Source organism: Hemitrygon akajei, chromosome 8 (assembly GCF_048418815.1).
Source record: "Hemitrygon akajei chromosome 8, sHemAka1.3, whole genome shotgun sequence".
NCBI classification, from domain to species: domain Eukaryota; kingdom Metazoa; phylum Chordata; class Chondrichthyes; order Myliobatiformes; family Dasyatidae; genus Hemitrygon; species Hemitrygon akajei.
Window position 1 is genome coordinate 21404569 of NC_133131.1, and position 22592 is coordinate 21427160.

General features: G+C 37.9%; 1 protein-coding gene across 13 annotated transcripts in view; it reads left to right on the forward strand.

Annotated features, from left to right (window-relative positions):
- The window catches only part of myo18ab (myosin XVIIIA b), a 218052-nt gene that overhangs the window by 65164 nt on the left and 130296 nt on the right, over window positions 1-22592 (forward strand). For 6 of the 13 annotated variants that reach the window (XM_073053423.1, XM_073053424.1, XM_073053414.1 and 3 more), the window contains exon 3: window positions 21455-22111. The exons of the other annotated variants lie outside the window; for them this stretch is intronic. In XM_073053423.1, the coding sequence (XP_072909524.1) occupies window positions 21455-22111 (657 nt within the window). The remainder of the gene's footprint in view (window positions 1-21454; window positions 22112-22592) is intronic. 13 annotated transcript variants of the gene reach the window in all.

The following is a 22592-nucleotide window of genomic DNA, read 5'->3' on the forward strand; positions in this document are numbered from 1 at the left end:
CATCCCACTTTTTAAGAAAGGCGGGAGGGAGAAAACAGAGAACTATCGTCCTGTCAGCCTAACATCAGTAGTGGGGAAGATGCTAGAGTCCATTATTAAAGATGAAATAGTGGCATATCTAGATAGCAGTGATAGGATTGGGCCGAGCCAGCATGGATTTACCAAGGGCAAATCATGCTTGACTAATCTATTGGAGTTTTTCGAGGATGTAACCAGGAAGTTAGACAAGGGAGATCCAGTGGATGTAGTGTACCTCGATTTTCAGAAGGCATTTGATAAGGACCCACATAGGAGATTGGTGGGTAAAATCAGAGCACATGGCATTGGGGGGAAGATATTGACATGGATAGAAATCTGGTTGGCAGATAGAAAGCAAAGGGTAACAGTGAATGGGTGTTTCTCGGAATGGCAGGTGGTGACTAGTGGGGTGCCACAGGGCTTGGTATTGGGACCACAGCTGTTTACGATTTACATCATTGATTTAGATGAAGGCATTGAGGATAACATCAGCAAGTTTGCTGATGATACTAAGCTGGGTGGCAGTGTGACATGTGATGAGGATGTTAGGAGAATTCAGGGTGACTTGGATAGGCTGAGTGAGTGGGCAGATACTTGGCAGATGACGTTTAATGTGAGTAAGTGTGAGGTTATCCACTTTGGGAGTAAGAACAGGAAGGCAGATTATTATCTGAACGGTGTAGAGTTAGGTAAGGGAGAAATACAAAGAGATCTAGGAGTCCTTGTTCATCAGTCACTGAAGGTGAATGAGCAAGTGCAGCAGGCAGTGAAGAAGGCTAATGGAATGTTGGCCTTTATTACAAAGGGAATTGAGTACAAGAGCAAGGAAATCCTTTTGCATTTGTACAGGGCCCTGGTGAGACCACACCTGGAATATTGTGTACAGTTTTGGTCTCCAGAGTTAAGGAAGGACATCCTGGCTGTAGAGGAAGTGCAGCATAGATTCACAAGGTTAATTCCTGGGATGTCCGGACTGTCTTACGCAGAGAGGTTAGAGAGACTGGGCTTGTACACGCTGGAATTAAGGAGATTGAGAGGGGATCTGATTGCAACATATAAGATTATTAAGGGATTGGACAAGATAGAGGCAGGACATATGTTCCAGATGCTGGGAGAGTCCAGTACCAGAGGGCATGGTTTGAGAATAAGGGGTAGGTCATTTAGGACAGAGTTAAGGAAAAACTTCTCCCAGAGAGTTTTGGGGGTGTGGAATGCACTGCCTTTGTGGAGGCCAATTCTCTGGATGCTTTCAAGAAGGAGCTAGATAGGTATCTTACGGATAGGGGAATCAAGGGATATGGGGACAAGGCAGGAACCGAGTATTGATAGTAGATGATCAGCCATGATCTCAGAATGGCGGTGCAGGCTCAAAGGGCCGAATGGTCTACTTCTGCACCTATTGTCTATTGTATTGAATCAGAATCAGGTTTTGTACAACTGGCATATGCCGTGAAATTTGTTGTTATGCAGCAGCAGTATGTTAAATATAGAGGAAAAAAAACTGAATTACCGGTAGTCCCTGAGTTAGGAATGTCTGACTTACGGACAACTTGTACTTATGAATCAAGAAAGGAGAACGCCGTCTGCCGTTTAAAGTCGGATCATGATGCCGTCTGCCATTTTAAGTTGTTGCCATTGACACTGTGTTGAGTGTGTAACTTTGTATTTTGCTTAAATTTTTCTTAGCAAAATTCACTCTAACCCCCCCCATTCCGGTCGGCTGTTGGCACAGTGAGATCAGCGCCGGGCTCGAGAACAGAGGTTCCCGAGTTCGGTCCGGTGACAGACCGCTCCCGTACCTTTGATGTCAATCCAGTGACTCACATACCATCCGAGCCGGGTTGATGTCGAGCTCGCAACTCGACCTCATAAAAAGAACACTGTCTCCTTCAGTTTAAATTCCCATGCGGAGTAGCGTGGAGGATCAAATACCCAAACCCAGCATAGCCCCCACTTGTCCCATTTAACCTGTCTCAGTGCGGTGGACTTTCGGACCCGGGAATTCAGTGCGGTGGACCTTAGGACCAAGCGGACCTCGGGAGCTGGTGGAGGTCAGGACCCGCCGCCCACAGTGTTTCTGTTCCATTGATGGGAAGCGATCGCAATTGAAAATAAAGTGGAAATAATAAAGCGTTTGGAAAGAGGTGAAATGTCATTGGAAAAGCGTTAGGCTACAGTTGGTCAGTGATCGGACAAATTTTAAAGGATAAAGTGAGAATAACTGAGCATGTGAAAGGCCCTGCCCCAATGAAAGCTACAATTATTACTAAGCAACACAGTGGTTTAATTATTGGAATACATACGTTTCTTAAGTGTTTTATGTGCATAGAAAGGTAAAATGTATACTAAGACAAACGTTTGACTAACTGAAGCTAAATAATACCGGATGTACTTGTTCCGACTTAACGTACAAATCTGACTTAAAGACAGACTCAGGAACAGAACTCGTTCGTAACCCATACAGTAAATATATGTGTGTGTCTGTGTATAGATAGATGTGTATATGTAATAGTAAAATTAAGTAAGCGGTGCAGAAACAAAAATACTAAGTAGTGAGGTGCTGTTCATGTCCATTTAGAAATTAGATGGCAGAGAGGAGAAGAAGCTGCTCCTGAATCACTGACTGTGTGCTTTTGGGCTTCTGTACCTTCTTCCTGATGGTAACAATGAGAAGAGGGAATGTCCTGGGTGGTGGGGTCCTTAATGATGCACACCACCTTTCTGAGGCACTGATCCTTAAAGATGTCTTGGACACTATCGATGCTATGCTCATGATGGAGCTGACTCATTTTACAACTCTCCACAGCTTACTTCGATCCTGTGCAGTATCCGGAGTCCTTCTCCCCGCCCCCCCCAACGCCATACCAGTGGGAGATACCACCAGTCTGAATACTCTGCATGGTAAATTTGGTTTAGAGGAGTTTAGATGAGCTGGATTCTTGAGTATGCAAATTATAGTTAAATTTCAGCAATCCACGTTTTCTACCATGTGTTAGCATACAAGACCCACAAACTTACAACTACTGCTAGTCTTTAGTTACAGTTACTTTGTCAAAGCATGAATTTGTAGATCCAACAAATGTTCTGCTTCGGTAGTGCCTATATTATTCCTAACTGAAGAAAACATTGAATGTGGAAAGTATATAAAATGAATATCAAATAGGGTTTGGATACTGGTTACCATTCACGTCCCCTGATCAGGAGGCTAGTCTCCTGTCTCCATATTTCCACCTTAGTCCACTTCATCTTTGTTTTCTTTTGCAGGGGGCTAAATTAAAGCTGTTATATTTATACCCAATTCCGCTAAGGATTGGCTTTGAACTTAACTGATTTCAACTTGTACCATCCTCAATTATAATTGAGAATAAACTAATTGCAAATGCTGGAAATCAGAAAAATAGAAAATATTGGTGACATTCAGTGAGTCAGGCAGCATCTTTGAAAAAAGAATCAATTAACTTTTCAGGTTAAGGATCCTATGTTAGAATGTTCTGTTTTTATCCATAACTTGGAAATATTTCTGGTGCTGTTATGAATTCATTTGCCATTTTATTTTCTTGTCTATAAGCATATAGACATTTTGTTGGGTTTCATCATCTGCCATGTTAGGATAGAGTTCTTTTTCCCAGACTTCTGTCCTTGTTGCTTACATCATACTAAGTTTGAGTGCGTGTATGTCACTATAATATCAGCACTGGTATATTTTCCCATCATTATTTTTCTTTATATTTTATGATTTTTACACCAGTTATATTATAGTTAGTGTTTTCAGTATACAACTATAAATACATGCATACAAACGGTGCATTTTGGTATATTTAGAAACTTAAAAATAAAGATATTTATGGAGAATTCAGAGAAAGTGCTGAAATACTAGGATTTTGTACCAATATTTGAAAGTAAGAGACGGATGGTAAGCTTTTGTGACTGTATTCAGTTTTTATCATTTTTGATGATGACACCTACTGCAACTACTATAGAGAATAGTGAAGCTGTAGATTTCTGTCTAAATTTGTACCTCTTGAGTGGTAGTGTTGAAATTACTTGGCTTCTACAGTAATCTTCTTCTGGTGGTAGTGTGAACTTCAGAAAAAGTAAACTGCACTGATACTACTATAAATTTGGTCTTTACTTTTAGGACAAAAGGTGAAATGATGGGATTGGTTACTCTGTTATGAACAATTTGAATACCACAATAACCCAAGTAAAGCCATATTTTTGAAGTTTTACTTTTTTAATAATTGCCTTTTGGCTGCCAATCAGGAAGTTAAATAATAAAGATTAAAAATCCATGGGCATTTAATTTTCCTCAGAAACTTGTTTATCCCAAAATAAAGTGTGGCATTGCATATTAGTGACTTATATTGTGGAGTTTTTGACTGCAGAACCAACTGGGAAAGTTCCATAATATGTTATTTATTACAGTGGCCACATTTCAAAATATTCAATTGGCAGGCAGGAATAGTAAAAGTGAAAGTCTGTCGTGTTGTTTTCTCTCCCTGCCTCCTCTTCCTGCTATTTCCCTTATTTCCCACTTCATGTTTTATTCTTGATGTTGGTCTGTTAATCTTTCTCCGTCTACCCCTGCACCTCCCTCACTACCCAGTTCCCTTTCTATTTTCCAATTGCCATGAATGAATGTGCAGTGTATTCTTCATAAATCTGGACCTCCACTAAAGGTTGAAAACACAAATATGGGCATAGTGTCTTAGGTAACTCCTTTTTTTTCAGTGATATACTGTGTTCTCTGTAGTATCTTAAGGATTTTTAAACATAGTTTTTTTTTTATTCCGAGAACATTAATCTAACTTGGAAGTTTGGATTGCATTTGGACAGAGGAGGGATAGTTTTGTGATAGTATTGGATTTGCTGATTGCCAAGTTCTAAACTCAAGCAAAGACCTAAAGCACTATCTAATATAAATAGCCACAAATATTCTCGCTAGTGAAAGATTATAGAGTAACTACCTAATCTTCAAAAGCTCATTTGTTTATTAATCTATTGAGATACAGCATGGAATAAGTGCTTCTGGCCCTTTGAGCCGTGCCACCCAGCAATCCCCCAATTTAATCTGAGTTTAAAAATGGGATAGTTTACAATGACCAATTAACCTACCAACCGGTACATCTTTGGACTGTGGGAGAGAACCAGAGCACTTGGAAGAAACCCACAGGGTGACGGAGAACATACAAGCTCCTTACAGGTGGAGGGGAACTTCCCTGTTTACTCTTTACAATGAGTTTAGCTGCCAATACCCACATTCAAGTGGTGTGTCCTCTCACCCTCCCAAAAGGAAGATACTTACAGATAACAAGTAGTTTAAAACATACTTATTTACAATGATACATGTTTAAATCCAAACAACATTCTTAAAAACATTTAAAATTCAGAGGATTTCTATCTTATACATTTCCAAAACTATGAACTATTTCCAAAGGATTTCCAAAGCACAAGTACAATTCTTATAAACTAAAATGGCATACTGACAAGTTGCAGTTGAACAAATCGTCCATCACAGAAACCAAAGCTGGAGTCTTGTTCTTTCATATTTCTTGATGTTCTTTACCCCATTCCCAGTAAGCCTGAACTGCTCTCTACACTTTTATGGTTTTTTTCCACTTGTGTGACTTCATAAGCATTTGTTAATTCCTCAAATATCCTTTTAACACACATGGTCTAAAAGCATTTTTGGAGACTTGGATCTTAGCTAGCTACCATTAATGCTGTAAAGCTAACTTTTTGGAGTATACAAGCCTTCAACAATAAACATATGAGTTATTGATATGCTAAAGATATTATCCAACTGGTGCTGCAGGCTTCCTTGAACTTAGCTACTTAAGAATCAGCTTCTCTGTTTGAAACAACCCAAATTAAACAACCTATTGTCTTGCACTCTAGAGCAATAATAAAGCAGGTGTAGTGAGCTAGCTTCCCTTCTTAGACACAACGTCTTCTAAATACAGAGCTTGTTTTCAAAGCTGTGTTTTTAACTTCCAGCTGAATACTACTTTTTATTTTCATTTTAAGAACTGAAGATTGACTTCCATTTATAGTCAAAAGTTAAACAAAGAATATAGTTGTAAGTTTACTTACAATTGTTTTTGATCCTACAAGTGGCAGATACTGTATTCAGAAAATCAAACTTAGCAAACATAAGCCAGCAAGCAAATATCTATCACAGCTTAAAGTTGTAGTACTAATGAGGCTCACTGAGTTCAAATGTGCATGTGAAATGCAGTTGGATTTAATAAAAAATACTGTATGGTGTCAGGTAATTTACCCTGATAAGTTATTTGTTTTAGTGAGGGGTTTGTAGCTCCATGTGGTCTACTTGCTGTACAAATCTAGTTTTCCCCCCAGGAATAGATAGTAAACATTACCCTTTGAGATGTTTCCTGAAACTCAAGAATATGTGTTTTATAAATATGAGAGAAAAAATAATAATAGGGATCACAACTGCTAATGGTTTTTGTTATGGAGTGGAGAAAGGCAGATATAGTATAATGATTAGGTTTTATTTCATAGTTTAGTTTTGAATGCTTGATTTTTGTCAGAGCAATTGTTTTTCCCTATAGTATATCCAGCTATCTGTTGATTATGAACATAAAAGAAACAGACCAGTGTTTTTTTCCACAACTTTGATGCCTAGGATATACTGAGCTGCAAATCAAGTCCATCTGACTTTACAGCATGTGTGTTTGTACTATGTCATTGTCACACTGTACCTGCAGTTTTTCTTACTGTGTTTGCCTGTTAGTTACAGTGCATGGTGACTTTCACAGGTTACCCCCAGACTTTTTTCAGGAGAAAGTTAATGCATTGATCATTGAAGCTGTCTACAGTTTATGTTAGGTTATCTATAGTAAGAGATTCTTGTCCTGATTAGGCACTTACAACTTCTATGTCAAAATGGTTAGTCGACAATAAAATGAATTGTGGTTTTGTTGGTAAATACCTGTCCTTCATGCTGTCTATATCCAGAGACTGAAAGAGGCTTTTGGAATCATTTTTCTCCTAGATAGATAGATAGATAGATAGATAGATACTTTATTCATCCCCATGGGGAAATTCAACTTTTTCCCAATGTCCCATACACTTGTTGTAGCAAAACTAATTACATACAATACTTAACTCAGTAAAAAATATGATATGCATCTAAATCACTATCTCAAAAAGCATTAATAATAGCTTTTAAAAAGTTCTTAAGTCCTGGCGGTAGAATTGTAAAGCCTAATGGCATTGGGGAGTATTGACCTCTTCATCCTGTCTGAGGAGCATTGCATCGATAGTAACCTGTCGCTGAAACTGCTTCTCTGTCTCTGGATGGTACTATGTAGAGGATGTTCAGAGTTATCCATAATTGACCGTAGCCTACTCAGCGCCCTTCGCTCAGCTACCGATGTTAAACTCTCCAGTACTTTGCCCACGACAGAGCCCGCCTTCCTTACCAGCTTATTAAGACGTGAGGTGTCCCTCTTCTTAATGCTTCCTCCCCAACACGCCACCACAAAGAAGAGGGCGCTCTCCACAACTGACCTATAGAACATCTTCAGCATCTCCTTGTGGTTCAAGTTTTCTTTTTGTGCTATTCAATTTATATAAAGACACCATGATGAAAATTTATGTTTTAATAAAGTCGAGTAAATAGGATGTTTAAATTGGTTAAATTATATCTATTTTCATAAGATCATTTCTTTACAAATTAGGCATAAATATAAAATGGAATACAACTGATTAAGTTCAGAATGCTGCTTCCACTCCATAGCACCGTATGTGAACAATTATGGCCTTCCTTTATAGCGAGGTACTTGAAAGAAAAATATGTTTCAATTGTTTTAGTACTTCATGCATCCCATAAGTATGCATACTTTGGATGATAATTTTACATTCATGCCATTCCAGAATGATTCTGATTACGCTTCTATCAGCTAATATATCGTTTGACTTAATCTGCCTTTGAAGAATGAAACAACATAGACTGTGTTGCTATTTGTAGAAACATTACTCTCAGGAGCTGAAACTTGCTTAAGTGAAGATTGCATACAGATCATTGATATATAGGCTACCATTGGAAATGGAAATGCTTTGTTAAGTTCACTTATATTTTCCAATAATTGTGAATATAGTTTGCTGAAGCATTAATATTTTTGATTGATTTGTACTCACTTTTGACAAGAGAAAATTTACTTTTCTACATTTTGGACAAGATGAAAAGCAAAGAACCATTTCTATGCGTTGTTCATTAAATTTGCATATCATACCATGTACCAGTATGTGATATTTTTTGATATTAAAGTAAAATTTCAATAATCCACTCTGCAACTATTCAGGAATCTTGATAGTTTGGCCTGTAGTTTGAATAATAATGTTTGTTGTGCAGCCTTTGCATTAACTGGGGTTCTGGTTTCTGTGTTCCCTCTTCACTTACTATCAGAGTCCTGGTTTGTCCACTGTCCCTGACAGAATGGGTTTCCTGGTTCCCACGCTCCCTTTCAACAAATTTATGTTCATTCTGTATAATATCTTTCAACAAAAAATAAGAATTAAAAGTGTGTTGAGGTACTGATGGAAAAAAAACCATTCAATTTTCTGGAAAATCTGACAGTTCAGTACCACCAAAGTATTAATGTACTGGATATTCAGGGTTTTATCTGAATTCTCTTATAGATACAAAACTGTTCATTTACTGTAATTTATTTGCAGTGGATGTTTTGAATTTAAAAACAATTGAAAGAGGAAGTTAACTGAACAGTACTTTTATAATAGGAAGAAGTACTTTTACAATAGAACCCAAATATTTGACTGGCAAAGTGTTCTTTTTCAATCATGAAGAAAGAAGGCACCTATCTAGAGTGGAATGCAGAAAGGGGCCTGAAATGAAAAAAAAAATCAGATTTTGATACATTTTGTATGATACATTTGGGTATAACTATTTATAAATCTATTGATACCTTTATTCTACAGACACAACATTGTTTTCATGCTGTGCGAACCAAGAAGTTTGTTTCAAAGAATTTATATGACTAACTAGTATGTTCTAATAGCTTTAATCCTAAAATATCTATTATTCCACGTCCAATTTAATTTTTCAACTTGATACAATAATGTTTCCCAAGGTTCAGATTTCACAGGAGTAATTGGCCATGAAAATGTTCTATTTGAAAGATATTGTGTGTGTGTGTGTGTGTGTGTGTGTGTGTGTGTGTGTGTGTGTGTGTCTGTTTGTCTAGGGGGGTGGGGTTGTAGAGCTGCAGTCTTTTTCTGAGTAATAGTGTTCCTGCTCCTGTCTCCACAGGAATGAAATTTAAAGATTTGTTTGTAGATAGTAACCAGGGTGACACCATGCACATTGAATGCCGTACCCATTTGCTCACCAAGTTGTTTAGGAGTTCTAATATCATTTTGGTGCCCCAGCTTGTGTAGCTGAAGTGGCAGACACCTTGTTTAAGTTGATGTAATGCCCACATTGAAGTCAGTGTCTTGCAATTGTTTAGCTTGTAGTCAAGGTGAGATCTTATCCAGTATTTGCCCTTCCAACGCTAATTTTCACTTTAAAATGGGAAGATCTAAAGCTAAGTTTCACCTCCAGGTCTCCAGCATATTTATTTGTACAGTAGAATCTGCTACTCAGATACTTATGAAAGTTATTTGAAGTTTCAAAGGATGTAAATGCCACATTCTGGGATCTTGTAACTTTGGTTTCTTCTAGTTTTTTTTAATCATTAAATTTTTATATAAAAACCAAAAAGGTATTTATATTTCTGCTGAGCATTTACCCTTCCTATAGCAATGACAGCTAATTTGCTCTGCAAATTATCTAACTGGCCTGTATGGATTTTAATAGTCATATTTTTTCCTTCACATTGGCAGCAAGCTTTAATCTGGTTAAATTATGCTAGATCATGCCCACATCTGCATCATGCTCACCAGCCCACTATGATTCCATGATAATGTCCACAAGAGGTGGTATTGCTTTTCCAGCCATTCCTGGGGTAAAGCTGAGAGGCAGCATGAGAAGTTCTTTTGGCCCCTGTATTCGGGAATTTATGCCCTGAAATTGCAGGTGGTACTAAGTCCTTTGGCAGAATTAGATATCAGTTGAACTGGTGTCTGAGTATTGAGTTGTATCTTACTCCCTCAAAGCTGGCTATAGGTGCCTAAACTAGAAATAAGCTGAGCCACAAGGAAGATTTCATCAGCAGTTCTTTGTAGAACTACTGACAGGGATAAGTGCATTTCAATCTATTACTGACCTAGCATTCTCTACATTATTATTACATTTTTCAAGTATCTGCTCCATTTATCATATACCAAAACAAACAACTTTAAATACTTAAGTAGACTGAAGAAATTCTTTTTCTGTCAGCATTTACATTAGTGCTGAAATTGGAAATAAAATGCCCAAGAAATGTGCATGTATAGCATAAATCAGTTGATGAGTAAAGCAAAGAAATTCTGATCATTCTAAAAATATTACTGTTTTACACCTGGATTTGAAAGCCAGTGAAAATTGCGGGCTTCAGAATGTGAAAGGTCTTGTAGATCATGAAATAGAATGATTTCACCCTGTGCTGAAGACAAGACCTCCAGAGGATGCATGTACAGTAATCTATACATTGATAAAGCAGCTTGTCTCCAGTATTAGTTTAAATGCTTAATCAATACTCTGTGGTTCCAGCAACTAAAGCGTTCACTGACCACAGTTCTCCCTATTAAACGATAGCAATTGGTCACATGCTATAATTCTTACTTAAGAGTCTTGACTTAATGAGACTTCTATCACTATAATGACTGAGGTTTAATGTTAATGATAAAAGGTCAATAGAAATCCCAGTTAATTAGAAAACAATTTTTGACTGAGCTGTTAAAAAGGAAAAGATAGGAAAGGTGCGGAAGCAGGGGGATGATGGGTAGAGTTTATAACAGGATCAGGATTGTGGAAGCAGGTGACTAGAGCTGGGGTAAAGCACTGGCAAGAGCCTGGAAGGAAGAGACTACTGGAAAGGAAAAGAAGACCAGCAAGAACTAGACAGTTTAAAAAAAAGGCAGAAAGAGTTGGGGGAATGGAACAAGAGTTGAGGGAGAGAGTACCTTGTATGTTTCAATTGATTAGAACCCTGAAGAGGTACAAAATTAAATCTTATAGAATTATACGTTGTTAATAAAAGAATTTATTGTTCCAGATTCTTTTATTGATATGTTTTAATGTGTTCAGGAATTTTTTTGGGCAGAAGTTCAATATCTATAGTGTAACCAGAATTTTTATATTGAAACAGATAGGGAAAGCTTTCTCTTTTGTTTTTGTTCAATGCAATGTTTTTCCAGTCCTTTTCAATATAAAAGTTTACCTAATAGACAGGGCAGTTCTTTTTGAGTAATCCATAATTCCTGCAACATCTAAGCCATCTTGACTTTACTTCCCCAGCTCTCTCTTTTAGGGTTCAGCTATTCACAGTATGTATCAATGATTTACTACAGCCAAGCTAATGCAGTATTTCTAAGTTTGCTGATGATTTAAAACAGGATGGGGTTGTGATTATGAGGAGAATGCAAAGAAACTTCAAGGCAATTGGCAACTTCAAGGCAACTCATTCAAGTTGAATGAAAGGGCAAGTACTCCGCAGATGTTCTATTTATTAGTAGATGTGAAGTTACCTACTTTTCTAGGGATAATAGAAAAATAGAGTATTATTTAAATAGTGAGGGATTGTTGATGTATAAAGGAACCTAGGTATTCATGTACAACAATGACTGAAAGCAAACTTGCAGTTGCAGTGAGCAGCTAAGAAGGCTAATTTAAGTTGACCTTTATCACGAAAAGTTTTTGAGTACAGGAGCAGCATCATTTTGCAATGATTATACAGGGTTTTATGACTACACTGGGAGAAATCTATAAAATTTTGGTGATCTTAAAGGATATACTCGCTGTGTACTACCTGAGATTCATTTACTTGTGGGCGTTCACAGTAACTACAAAGAAACACAACGGAATCAGTGAAAAATCTCACACAACAAAGACAAGTAAATAACTAATGTGAAAAAGACAGCAAACTGCAAATACAAAAATAGATAAAAATAAAAAATTATAAATAAACAAATAAATAAATATCAAGCTCAAGTTATAGAGTCCTTGAAAGTGAGTTCGTAGGTTGTGGAATGCAGTTCAGTACTGGGGTGAGTGAAATTAAATGAAGTTGAAACTGAGAGGTGATCACATTGAAACATCAATCCTGACAGGATTGGACATAATGAATATGGAGAGGTTGTTTCAGAATGCAGAATAGAGGGACATTGTTTCAGCACATGATTAGAAGTTTAGAACTGAGATGAGCAATTTCTTCAATCAAAAGCTGGTTATTTTATGGAGTTTTCTTCTGCAGAAGGCAGTGGAGGTCAAGTCACCGAACATACTTGACAATTCAAGAAATGTTAAGGTTAAAAAAGATGATCAAGTGCTTAATTTAATCTGTTTACTTGGGTTAATATTAATTTGTTAAATAATAAACTACTTATCAATGAGGGTCTGTATTTCCTTCATGCTACATACAGGGTTCTCCAAAATACTGCTTATATTTAATTACCTTGAAGGTATTTCAATAACTCCTTAGCAACATGCATTGGAGATTATATGATTAGAGGGTTTGTCCATCTCTAGCCTAGTTTGTTATTTCCAATTCTGAATTTTGTTGAATTTTGTTTATCTTTTTCTTCCTGATTGGCAAAGTATCTGCTTATCCAAGTCCTTCCTTATTCTGGCTCTGAAATTTAGTTATCTTCACCACTAAAATGAGTTCCTCATTGGAAGATACATGTGCATTGAAAGAGGAACAGCCAGTCAAATATTTTGGTCTTGTTTTGTTGCCTACAATGCATAATTCATTCTATAGCTTTATATTTTAGCTGCTTTAAAATTTTGCTGGATGAAATTTAGCCTCACTGATGAAATAACTACAATAACTATTTAGATTTTTAAAATTGATCTCTACTGTAATTTGTGCTTTCCACTTTTTCTATACTTGCAGCGTCCATCATGTGTGTCTCCAGTTGCAGCATTGCCAATATCCAGGACATTCCTATGTGCCTCACCAGTTTCAATTACTAGGAAGAAGTTGGCTTCCAGGCAAACTCCTGTTTTGTAATAGACTTCTTTTCATAATTCCGCTTATCACTTCATGATTTCAGCATGGCATTCTCATCACGTTTTGCTTTCTGGGAGCAAAAGGAAAGTGCATTTTTAACTTCTAATCATTCAACTATTGATGTCAAACCAGGCTAGTTTCACCATAGAATTTATATTCAGGATTTATTAAAATTATAAATACATTTTCTCAATAAATTGGTTTACATTGCCAAAATAAGGGAAATAAATGTTTGGTCACACCACACTTTTCTAGGAAAAGTTTGCATGGTGGTTGTGCTAAAGTATTTGGTTGATTACACGAAGACCTGTTTCAGATCATGACGGTTTTGTTTGCTGTTGTTTGTTATAAAGCCACAACAATGTATCAATGACAGAATTGATGGCTTTGTGGCCAAGTTTGTGGACGATATGAAGATAGATGTAGGGCCAGGCAGTGTTGAGGAAGCATGGAGTCTGCAGAAGGGTTTAGCTGGATTGGGAGAATGGACAAAGAAGTGGCAGATGGAATATAGTGTAGGAAGTGTATGGGTCATGCATTTTGGTAGGAATAAAAAGTGTAGACTATTTTCTAAATGGCGAAAATTCAGAAATCAGAGGTGCAAAGGGATTTGAGAGTACTCGTACACGATTCTCTAAAGGTTAACTTGCAAGTTGAGAGGTAAGGAAAGCAAATGCAATGTTAGCATTCATTTTGAGAGGACTAGAATATAAGAGCAAGGATATAATGCTGAGGCTTTATAAGGCACTGGTCAGGCTTCACTTGGAGTATTATGAGCAGTTTTGGGTCCCTTTTCTGAGAAAAGATGCACTACCATTGGAGAGGGGCCAGAGGTGGTTCTCAAGAATGGTTCTGGGAATGAAAGGGTTAATTTTTTGAGCAGCATTTGATGGTACTGAGCCTGTATTTTCTGGAGTTTAGAAGAATGAGGTGGGGGGAGGGGAATCTCACTGAACCCTATTGAATATTGAAAGACCTATACAGAGTGGATGTGAATAGGATGTTTACTGTAGTTGGTGAGTCTAGGACCAGAGGGCACAGCCTCAGAATAGAATGATGTCCATTTGGAACAGAGATGAGGAGAAATTCCTTTTGCCAGATGGTGGAGAATTTGTGGAATTAATTACTACTGATGACTGGGAAGTCCACGTCACTGAGTATATTTGAAGTGGAGGTTGATAGGTTCTTGATTAGTCGGGTGTCAAAGGTTTTGGGGAGGAGGCAGTAGAATGGGTTTGAGAAGAATAATAAATTAGCCATGATGGAATGTTGGAGCAGACATGATGGGCTGTATGGTCTAATTCTAAATGTCTTATAGTCTTAGAAAAGGCCAAAACATTGTGCCATTTAAAATGTATTAGCACCCATATATTGCAAGAAATTTTAGAAGAATATATATATTTTTCCACATATTAATATATTCTTACATTCTTAGTTACAACTGTAATGTCAGAATAAAGGTTTTACGTACTGCAAGGTTCCAAAGGTCCATAGAAAATTAGTGAAGTTTCATGGATTTATTCATGTTGGTATAGACAATTAAATATTTGATTATTTCTGCCAATTCTATTTGATACTAATTCTGCACCTGTGACACTCCAGCGGACAGTTTCACTTTATTTGGAAGTTACTACAGCACTTTGAAGTCTTGAGAATAGAAATGAGTAGTAAAACGATGCAAGAAATCTCTGAATTGCCAATAGGGGACATGGTTCTCATTTTGGCATAAAAATTAATGCTTTTCTTCTGTGAAATAAACTGGCAGTTTTATGTTCAATTTTCTGGAGCATTGTTGAAGTTTTCCAAGAGTTAAAGTTTCAATTACAGTTGCATCTTTCTGTAGATTTTTATTGCATTGTGGTGAAGACTGACAGCATTGTAGCCCATATTATTTAAGCTCTGGTTAGTGATGTTGTATCCTCATCCTATAAATAAATAGGTTAAAGAGGAATATCCTGTTTCAAAGAAAAAATCTGTAACTACTCTCAGATCAGAAAATCCTGATGAAGACAAAGAAGCAAACCATGAATCACCTGTAAGTTTCCTAACATAATAGTTGTTCCTGTACATAATAACATAGTTCTGATCAAAGCAAATTGATTTTAAATCCATCAGGAAACTAACCCACATATAATTACCAGTGTGTTTGACTTGTATATTGTAGAAAATATGACCTTAGCAACTGAATGGTATAATAGTTTACTTTAGCATATATAGTTTAACTCTTTTTTTAAATTAAAAGAAAAACTTGGATAATTTGATAGTAATCTTGTCTTTACCTATATGGTTTCTTTTATAATGGCCCAGAGCAATAATGTGGTTGCCACCCTTGATGGAGATGATAACTGTATCAGTAAGTGCAGTGGATGTGTTGATCTCCTTTGGACTTGGCAGGCTTTCAAGGATTCCCTTCTAATAATCTAGGTGATAGGAATAAAATGAAAGTTAACTGATATATTTGTTGGAATTTTTTAAAAGCTGAGACATTTGTATGAGTTGGGTTAAGCAGTGCATAGTAACACAATTGACAACATGATATGCAACATAAAACAAAATTTTGTGAGAGGATCTGTCAGGAAGTATCTGGAGGTGCTGCAGAATTTCATTCAGCTGTGCTATGAAAATGAAATTTTTTTTTGTTGAAGTAAAATCTAGCACAGAGTTGTGCTGGGCCTGAATCCTGTTTGTAACAATGGATTTTAATATGCAATTGAATTGCAATTGCAATGTTGTTAAAGCTGTCAATTGATCTGATTAGCACCAAATCAATTTATATTAGAAATAAATAGTGACTTAAAGAAAATCATGGTATTCAATATTTAGTTCATTTTGCTTTTTAGCAGATAATGAAATGCAGCCAGAAACATTTCTGAAATAATACAAAATAAATACTGCAGAAAAAGACCTTTACAAATAGCAGCTAAGTTGTGCTGCAGTGCAACACTTAGGATTAGTCATTAATGTTTATTCAGAATTGCTTGTAGATGATAAATCTCTTTAGAATATAGTTTCTTTTATCTTCAAACTCACATTTACAGTAAGTATCATTTGTCCTCAGAATAAATCCCAGAATTAGTGTAGAAGGTTGTAGGTTAATTTGGACTTTGATAGAGTGCAGAGCTGGTTGAGAAGTGACAGATGGAACTCAATCCGGAAAAGTGTGAAGTGATTCACTTCAGAAAGTCAAACTTGAAGGCAGAGTACAGGATGAATGGCAGGATTCTTAGCAATGTGGAAGAACAGAGGGATCCTGGAGTGAACGTTCATAGATCACTCAGAGTTGCTGAGCAAGTTGATAGCATGGTTAAGCTGAGTTGGCCTTCATTTGTTGGAGAATTGAGTTCAAGAGCTATGAGGTAAAGTTGCAACTCTTTAGCATTCTGGTTAGACTACACTTGGAGTGTTGTGTTCAGTTCTTGTTGTCTCATTACAGAAAGGATATGGGAGCTTTAGAGTGTGTGCAGAGGAGATTTACCAGAATGTTTTCTGGATTAGAGAGCATGTCTTATGAGGATAGGTTGCTTTTTTTTCCAAGGACAGCAATAGCTACCGTAATATTAGAGGGCATAATACAGAGGATGATGATTGCAGGAAAGATAGAGGGTTTTATACATGTAGAGTGGTGGGTATGTGGAACGCACTCCTGGGGGTAAAGATAGAGGTGGATATGTTAGTGATATTTAAGAGACCCTCTTAACTATTTTACTTGGACGAAAGAAAAATGAAGGGTTATGTGGAAAGAAGGGTTAGATTGATCTTGTAGTAGTTGAAAAGGTTGGCATAACATTGTGGGCTGAAGGGCATGTACTGTGCTGTACTGTTCTATGAATTACATGAAAAGAAAGTTGATTATCTACTACCATTTATTTTGTTCCCCAGCTGCATATACTGTATCTTGTAATTTTAGATAGAATTATAAATGTCAACTACTTTATAATGTTCCACATCATTTGCGTAAACGATCGTGCACTTAAGGTGAGAAGGAGAAAGAGCTGAGGAGTCAGACATCAGGAAGAGCCGTGGTAGTAGGGGACTCCATAGTAAGAGATACGGAAAGGGGTTTCTGCGGCAACAGGCGAGATTTAAGGATGGTGTGTTGCCTCCCTGGTGCTAGGATCCAGGACATCACGGACCGATTGCAGGGAATCCTCAAGGGTGAAGGTGAACAGCCGGAAGTGGTAGTGCATGTCGGCACAAATGACATCGGGAAGAAGAGGAAGGACATTCTGCAGCGGGACTTCAGAGAACTCGGAAGAAGGCTGAAAAGCAGGACTTCCAGGGTGGTTATCACTGGTTTGCTTCCAGTTCCTCATGCTGGAGAGGGCAGGAACAGGGAGATAATGGATCTGAATGTGTGGCTGAGGAACTGGTGCAGGAAGCAAGGATTTACATTCTTGGACCACTGGGATCTGTTTTGGGGTAGGGATGAATTGTACAAAAGGGATGGGTTGCACCTTAATAGGCAGGGGACCAGCATTCTGGCAGACAGGTTTGTCACTGCAATACGGATGTGTTTAAACTAAGTAGTGGGGGGGAGGGGATGAACTGGAAATATAAGGATGGAATTAAAGGGAAAATGAAAATAAGAAAAGTTAAAAAGGACAACAGAATCAATGGAGTTGAAAGCTTAAGAAGAGATCATACAGTATGGCCAAGTGAAATAGGAATTGATATGAAAGGAGAGGGGAGTACCGAATTAAAAGTATTACATATGAATGCACTAAGTATAAGGAATAAAGTAGATGAGCTTGTGGCTCAGTTGGAAATTGGCAAGTACGATGTTGTGGGAATAACTGAGACATGGCTTCAAGCAGACAGGGCCTGGGAAATGAATATTCAAGGATATACATCTTATTGAAAGGACAGACTGACTGGCAGAGGGGGTGGGGTGGCTCTGTTGGTGAGGAATGATATTCAGTCCCTTGCGAGGGGGGGACATAGATCTGGGGATATAGAGTCACTATGGATAGAACTGAGAAATTCTAAGGATAGAAAGACCCTAATGGGAGTTATCTACAGGCCCCCAAACAGCAGTCTGGATGTAGAGTGTAAGTTGAATGAAGAGTTAAAATTGGCATGTCGCAAAGGTAATGATACAGTTGTCATGGGGGATTTCAACATGCAGGTAGACTGGGAGAATCAGAATGGTACTGGACCCCAAGAAAGGGAGTTTGTGGAGTGCCTCCGAGATGGATTCTTAGAACAGCTTGTACTGGAGCCTACCAGGGAGAAGGCAATTCTAGATTTAGTGTTGTGCAATGAACCGGATTTGATCAGGGACCTCGAGGTAAAGGAACCATTAGGAGGTAGTGACCATAATATGATATGTTTTAACCTACAATTTGAGAAGGAGAAGGGAAAATCGGATGTGTCAGTATTACAGTTGAACAAAGGGAACTATGGAGCTATGAGTGAGGAGCTGGCCAAAGTTCAGTGGAACAATACCCTAACAGGGAAGACAGTGGAACAAAAATGGCAGGTATTTCTGGGAATAATGCAGAAGGTGCAGGATCGGTTCATTCTAAAGAGGAAGAAAGATCCTAAGGGGAGTAAGGGGCGTCCGTGGCTGATGAGGGAAGTAAAGGGCAGTATAAAAATAAAAGAGAAGAAGTATAACATAGCAAAGATGAATGGGAAACTGGAGGACTGAGAAGCTTTTAAAGAGCAACAGAAGATAACAAAATAGGCAATACGCCAAGAAAAAATGAGGTACGAAGGTAAACTAGCCAAGAATATAAAGGAGGATAGTAAAATCTTCTTTAGGTATGTGAATAGCAAAAAAATAGTTAAGACCAAAATTGGGCCATTGAAGACAGAAACGGGTGAATTTATTATGGGGAACAAGGAAATGGCAGATGAGTTGAACAGGTACTTTGGATCTGTCTTCACTAGGGAAGACACAAACAATCTCCCAGATGTAATAGTGGCCAAAGGAACTAGGGAAAAGGATGAACTGAAGGAAATTTATATTAGGCAAGAAATGGTGTTGGATAGACTGTTGAGTCTGAAGGCTGATAAGTCCCTGGGACCTGATGGTCTGCATCCCAGGGTACTTAAAGAGGTGGCTCTAGAAATTGTGGACGCATTGGTAATCATTTTCCAATGTTCTATAGATTCAGGAACAGTTCCTGCTGATGGGAGGGTGGCTAATGTTTTCCCACTTTTCAAGAAAGGAGGGAGAGAGAAAACGGAATTATAGACCAGTTAGCCTGACGTCAGTGGTGGGAAAGATGCTGGAGTTAATTATAAAAGAGGAAATTACGACACATTTGGATAGCAGTAGAAGGATCAGTCCGAGTCAGCATGGATTTATGAAGGGAAAATCATGCTTGACTAATCTTCTGGAGTTTTTTGAGGATGTAACAATGAAAATGGACAAAGGAGAGCCAGTGGATGTAGTGTACCTGGAATTCCAGAAAGCTTTTGATAAAGTCCCACATAGGAGATTAGTGGGCAAAATTAGGGCACATGGTATTGGGGGCAGAGTACTGACATGGATTGAAAATTGGCTGGCTGACAGGAAACAAAGAGTAGTGATTAACGGGTCTCTTTCGGAATGGCAGGCTGTGACCAGTGGGGTACCACAAGGTTCGGTGCTGGGACCGCAGCTGTTTACAATATACATTAATGATTTAGATGAAGGGATTAAAAGTAACATTAGCAAATTTGCTGATGACACAAAGCTGGGTGGCAGTGTGAAATGTCAGGAGGATGTCATGAAAATGCAGGGTGACTTGGACAGGTTGGGTGAGTGGGCAAATGTATGGCAGATACAATTTAATGTGGATAAATGTGAGGTTATCCACTTTGGTGGCAAGAACAGGAAGGCAGATTACTATCTAAATGGAGTCAAGTTAGGAAAAGGGGAAGTACAACGAGATCTAGGTGTTCTTGTACATCAGTCAATGAAAGCAAGCATGCAGGTACAGCATGCAGTGAAGAAAGCTAATGGCATGCTGGCTTTTATAACAAGAGGAATTGAGTACAGGAGTAAAGAGGTCCTTCTGCAGCTGTACAGGGTCCTGGTGAGACCCCACCTGGAGTATTGTGTGCAGTTTTGGTCTCCAAATTTGAGAAAGGACATTCTTGCTATTGAGGGAGTGCAGCATAGGTTCACAAGGTTAATTCCCGGAATGGCAGGACTGTCATATGTTGAAAGATTGAAGCGACTGGGCTTGTACACACTGGAATTTAGAAGGATGAGAGGGGATCTGATTGAAACATATAAGATTATTAAGGGATTGGACACACTGGAGGCAGGAAGCATGTTCCCGCTGATGGGTGAGTCCAGAACTAGTGGCCACAGTTTAAGAATAAGGGGTAGGCCATTTAGAACAGAGATGCGGAAAAACTTTTTCACCCAGCGAGTGGTGGGTATGTAGAATGCTCTGCCCCAGAAGGCAGTGGAGGCCAAGTCTCTGGATGCATTCAAGAGAGAGTTAGATAGAGCTCTTATAGATAGCAGGGTCAAGGGATATGGGGAGAGGGCAGGAACGGGGTACTGATTGTGTATGATCAGCCATGACCACAGTGAATGGCGGTGCTGGCTAGAAGGGCCGAATGGCCTACTCCTGCACCTGCTGTCTATTGATTAAAGGAGATTTGTGGGTCAGGTTTTTGTCACACAACATTGTAAGTGCTTAGAATGGAGTACTGGTGGCAGAAGGTATTAAAGCGGCATTAGATGGACACAGGACTATGCAAGGAATGCAGGGATGTTGATCATGTGCAGGTAGAAAAGATATAGTTTAAAACAGCATCATGTCTGGCAATTCATCGTTGGCCAAAGAGGCTCTTCTTACTTGTACTGTTCTATGTTTATTTTGTACATTATCAGGTTTTACACTTATATCATCTTAATAGTGTAAATCTGTAGTTGTTAGATTTCTAATCAACATAGATACTGTGTGCCATGTGGTTACAAAAAAATATTAGGATACATTACCCCTCATTATTTGTGTGAAAAACATAAAGAATGTATAATTAAATATTTGCTTTCTGCTTTTTACCTGTTTTAGATTTTTACATAAATTTGCTAATTTAACCAATGTTACAACCATTATTAGATAGGATAATCCATCACATGTATATGACCATTCTGTAAAATAATAGATAACTAATTAGTTTCTGTCACAATTGTAAAGTTGGAGGTAAAACAAGTACTTTATTTTGCAAAGTCTATTTTCTTTCTAGATATCATTTCCACACTATTTCTGTTTTCTTTTGCTGCTGTATTGTGTTTTCCTTCTATCTTTAATTCATGCAAAGCTTTTTTTTCTTATGCTGAATAAATATAGTCAGAAAGAAGTGAATATAATAATACCGTGAAAGATGGAACTGAAAAGATCCGTGGTCCGCAACCAGAGCTAAATGGAGAAAGTGAATGTTCAAAGCAGTTTTCTGAAAAAGTCTTTCATGCACAAGAGGAGCTGAAGAGTAATATGAATACTACAACTCAGCATGCTTTGCCTCAGGAAGCTGAGGGACTTCCTAAGAAAAAAGTGGTCAAAGTAGTAAGGAAGGTGATACGGAGGGTTGTACCATTTGAAGGAGGAAGTGAGAAAGAAAAGGTTACAATGACGAAGCAGAAAGAGCAACCAGTAGAGAAAAATATGGAAAGCAAAACCATTGTGGAAGCAAAGGCAGGGCAGAGAACTGATGGAGGCAAGTCAATGAAGTTAAAGGTTGAGAAAAACGTTCGTACTTCATCCAAAGCAGAAACTGTTGCTCCAGCAAAGAAAATGGATAAAGATGATATCTCATTTGGGTTGACTAGTCTCATGTCTAGAGGAAAAACTAAAGCTCACAAACCTCGATTAAGATCCCCTGAGAAAAGAGAGGAAATTTCTGATTATGGTTCTGATCAAATGCTTCTTGCAAAGCCACATTCACCTATCTTGGAGTCCGTAGATGGAATAAATGAGCCACAAATGGCAGAATTGCTGCAAAGGAAGGTATACATTTTTTTTCTAGCTAACTAACCAGTACATGCATGGTACAATGTGGAGGAAGCAAATGAACCTAAAAAGATATTTTGTTAAAAGCCTGTCTTGGAACTGTGTTGTTTATGATTATCAAACCAGCATTTTGACAAATAGTTATTGTGTGCTGTATGTCTTAAATCCATTTAAATTGTGGAAAACAGTTTTACATGTTTATGGCAAAATTCTGAAAGTCGTGGAATCAAACAGCCAAATTATTAATCTCTGTAGTGGTTTATTATTGGTATGATATTAGTATGTATGGTTTGAGATTATTTATTTCCTGATAGAAACAGCTTGCATTGATGTAAGATGGTGTTTATGCATGTATAACAGGAAATGCTGTGGAACTAACATGGGTGGTGGTGCTAAATTAATACCATAAATGAGAAATGAAATGAATGTGTTAACCTACTTGAGACTGATTAAATCTAAATTTGAAAGAGATTGAAGT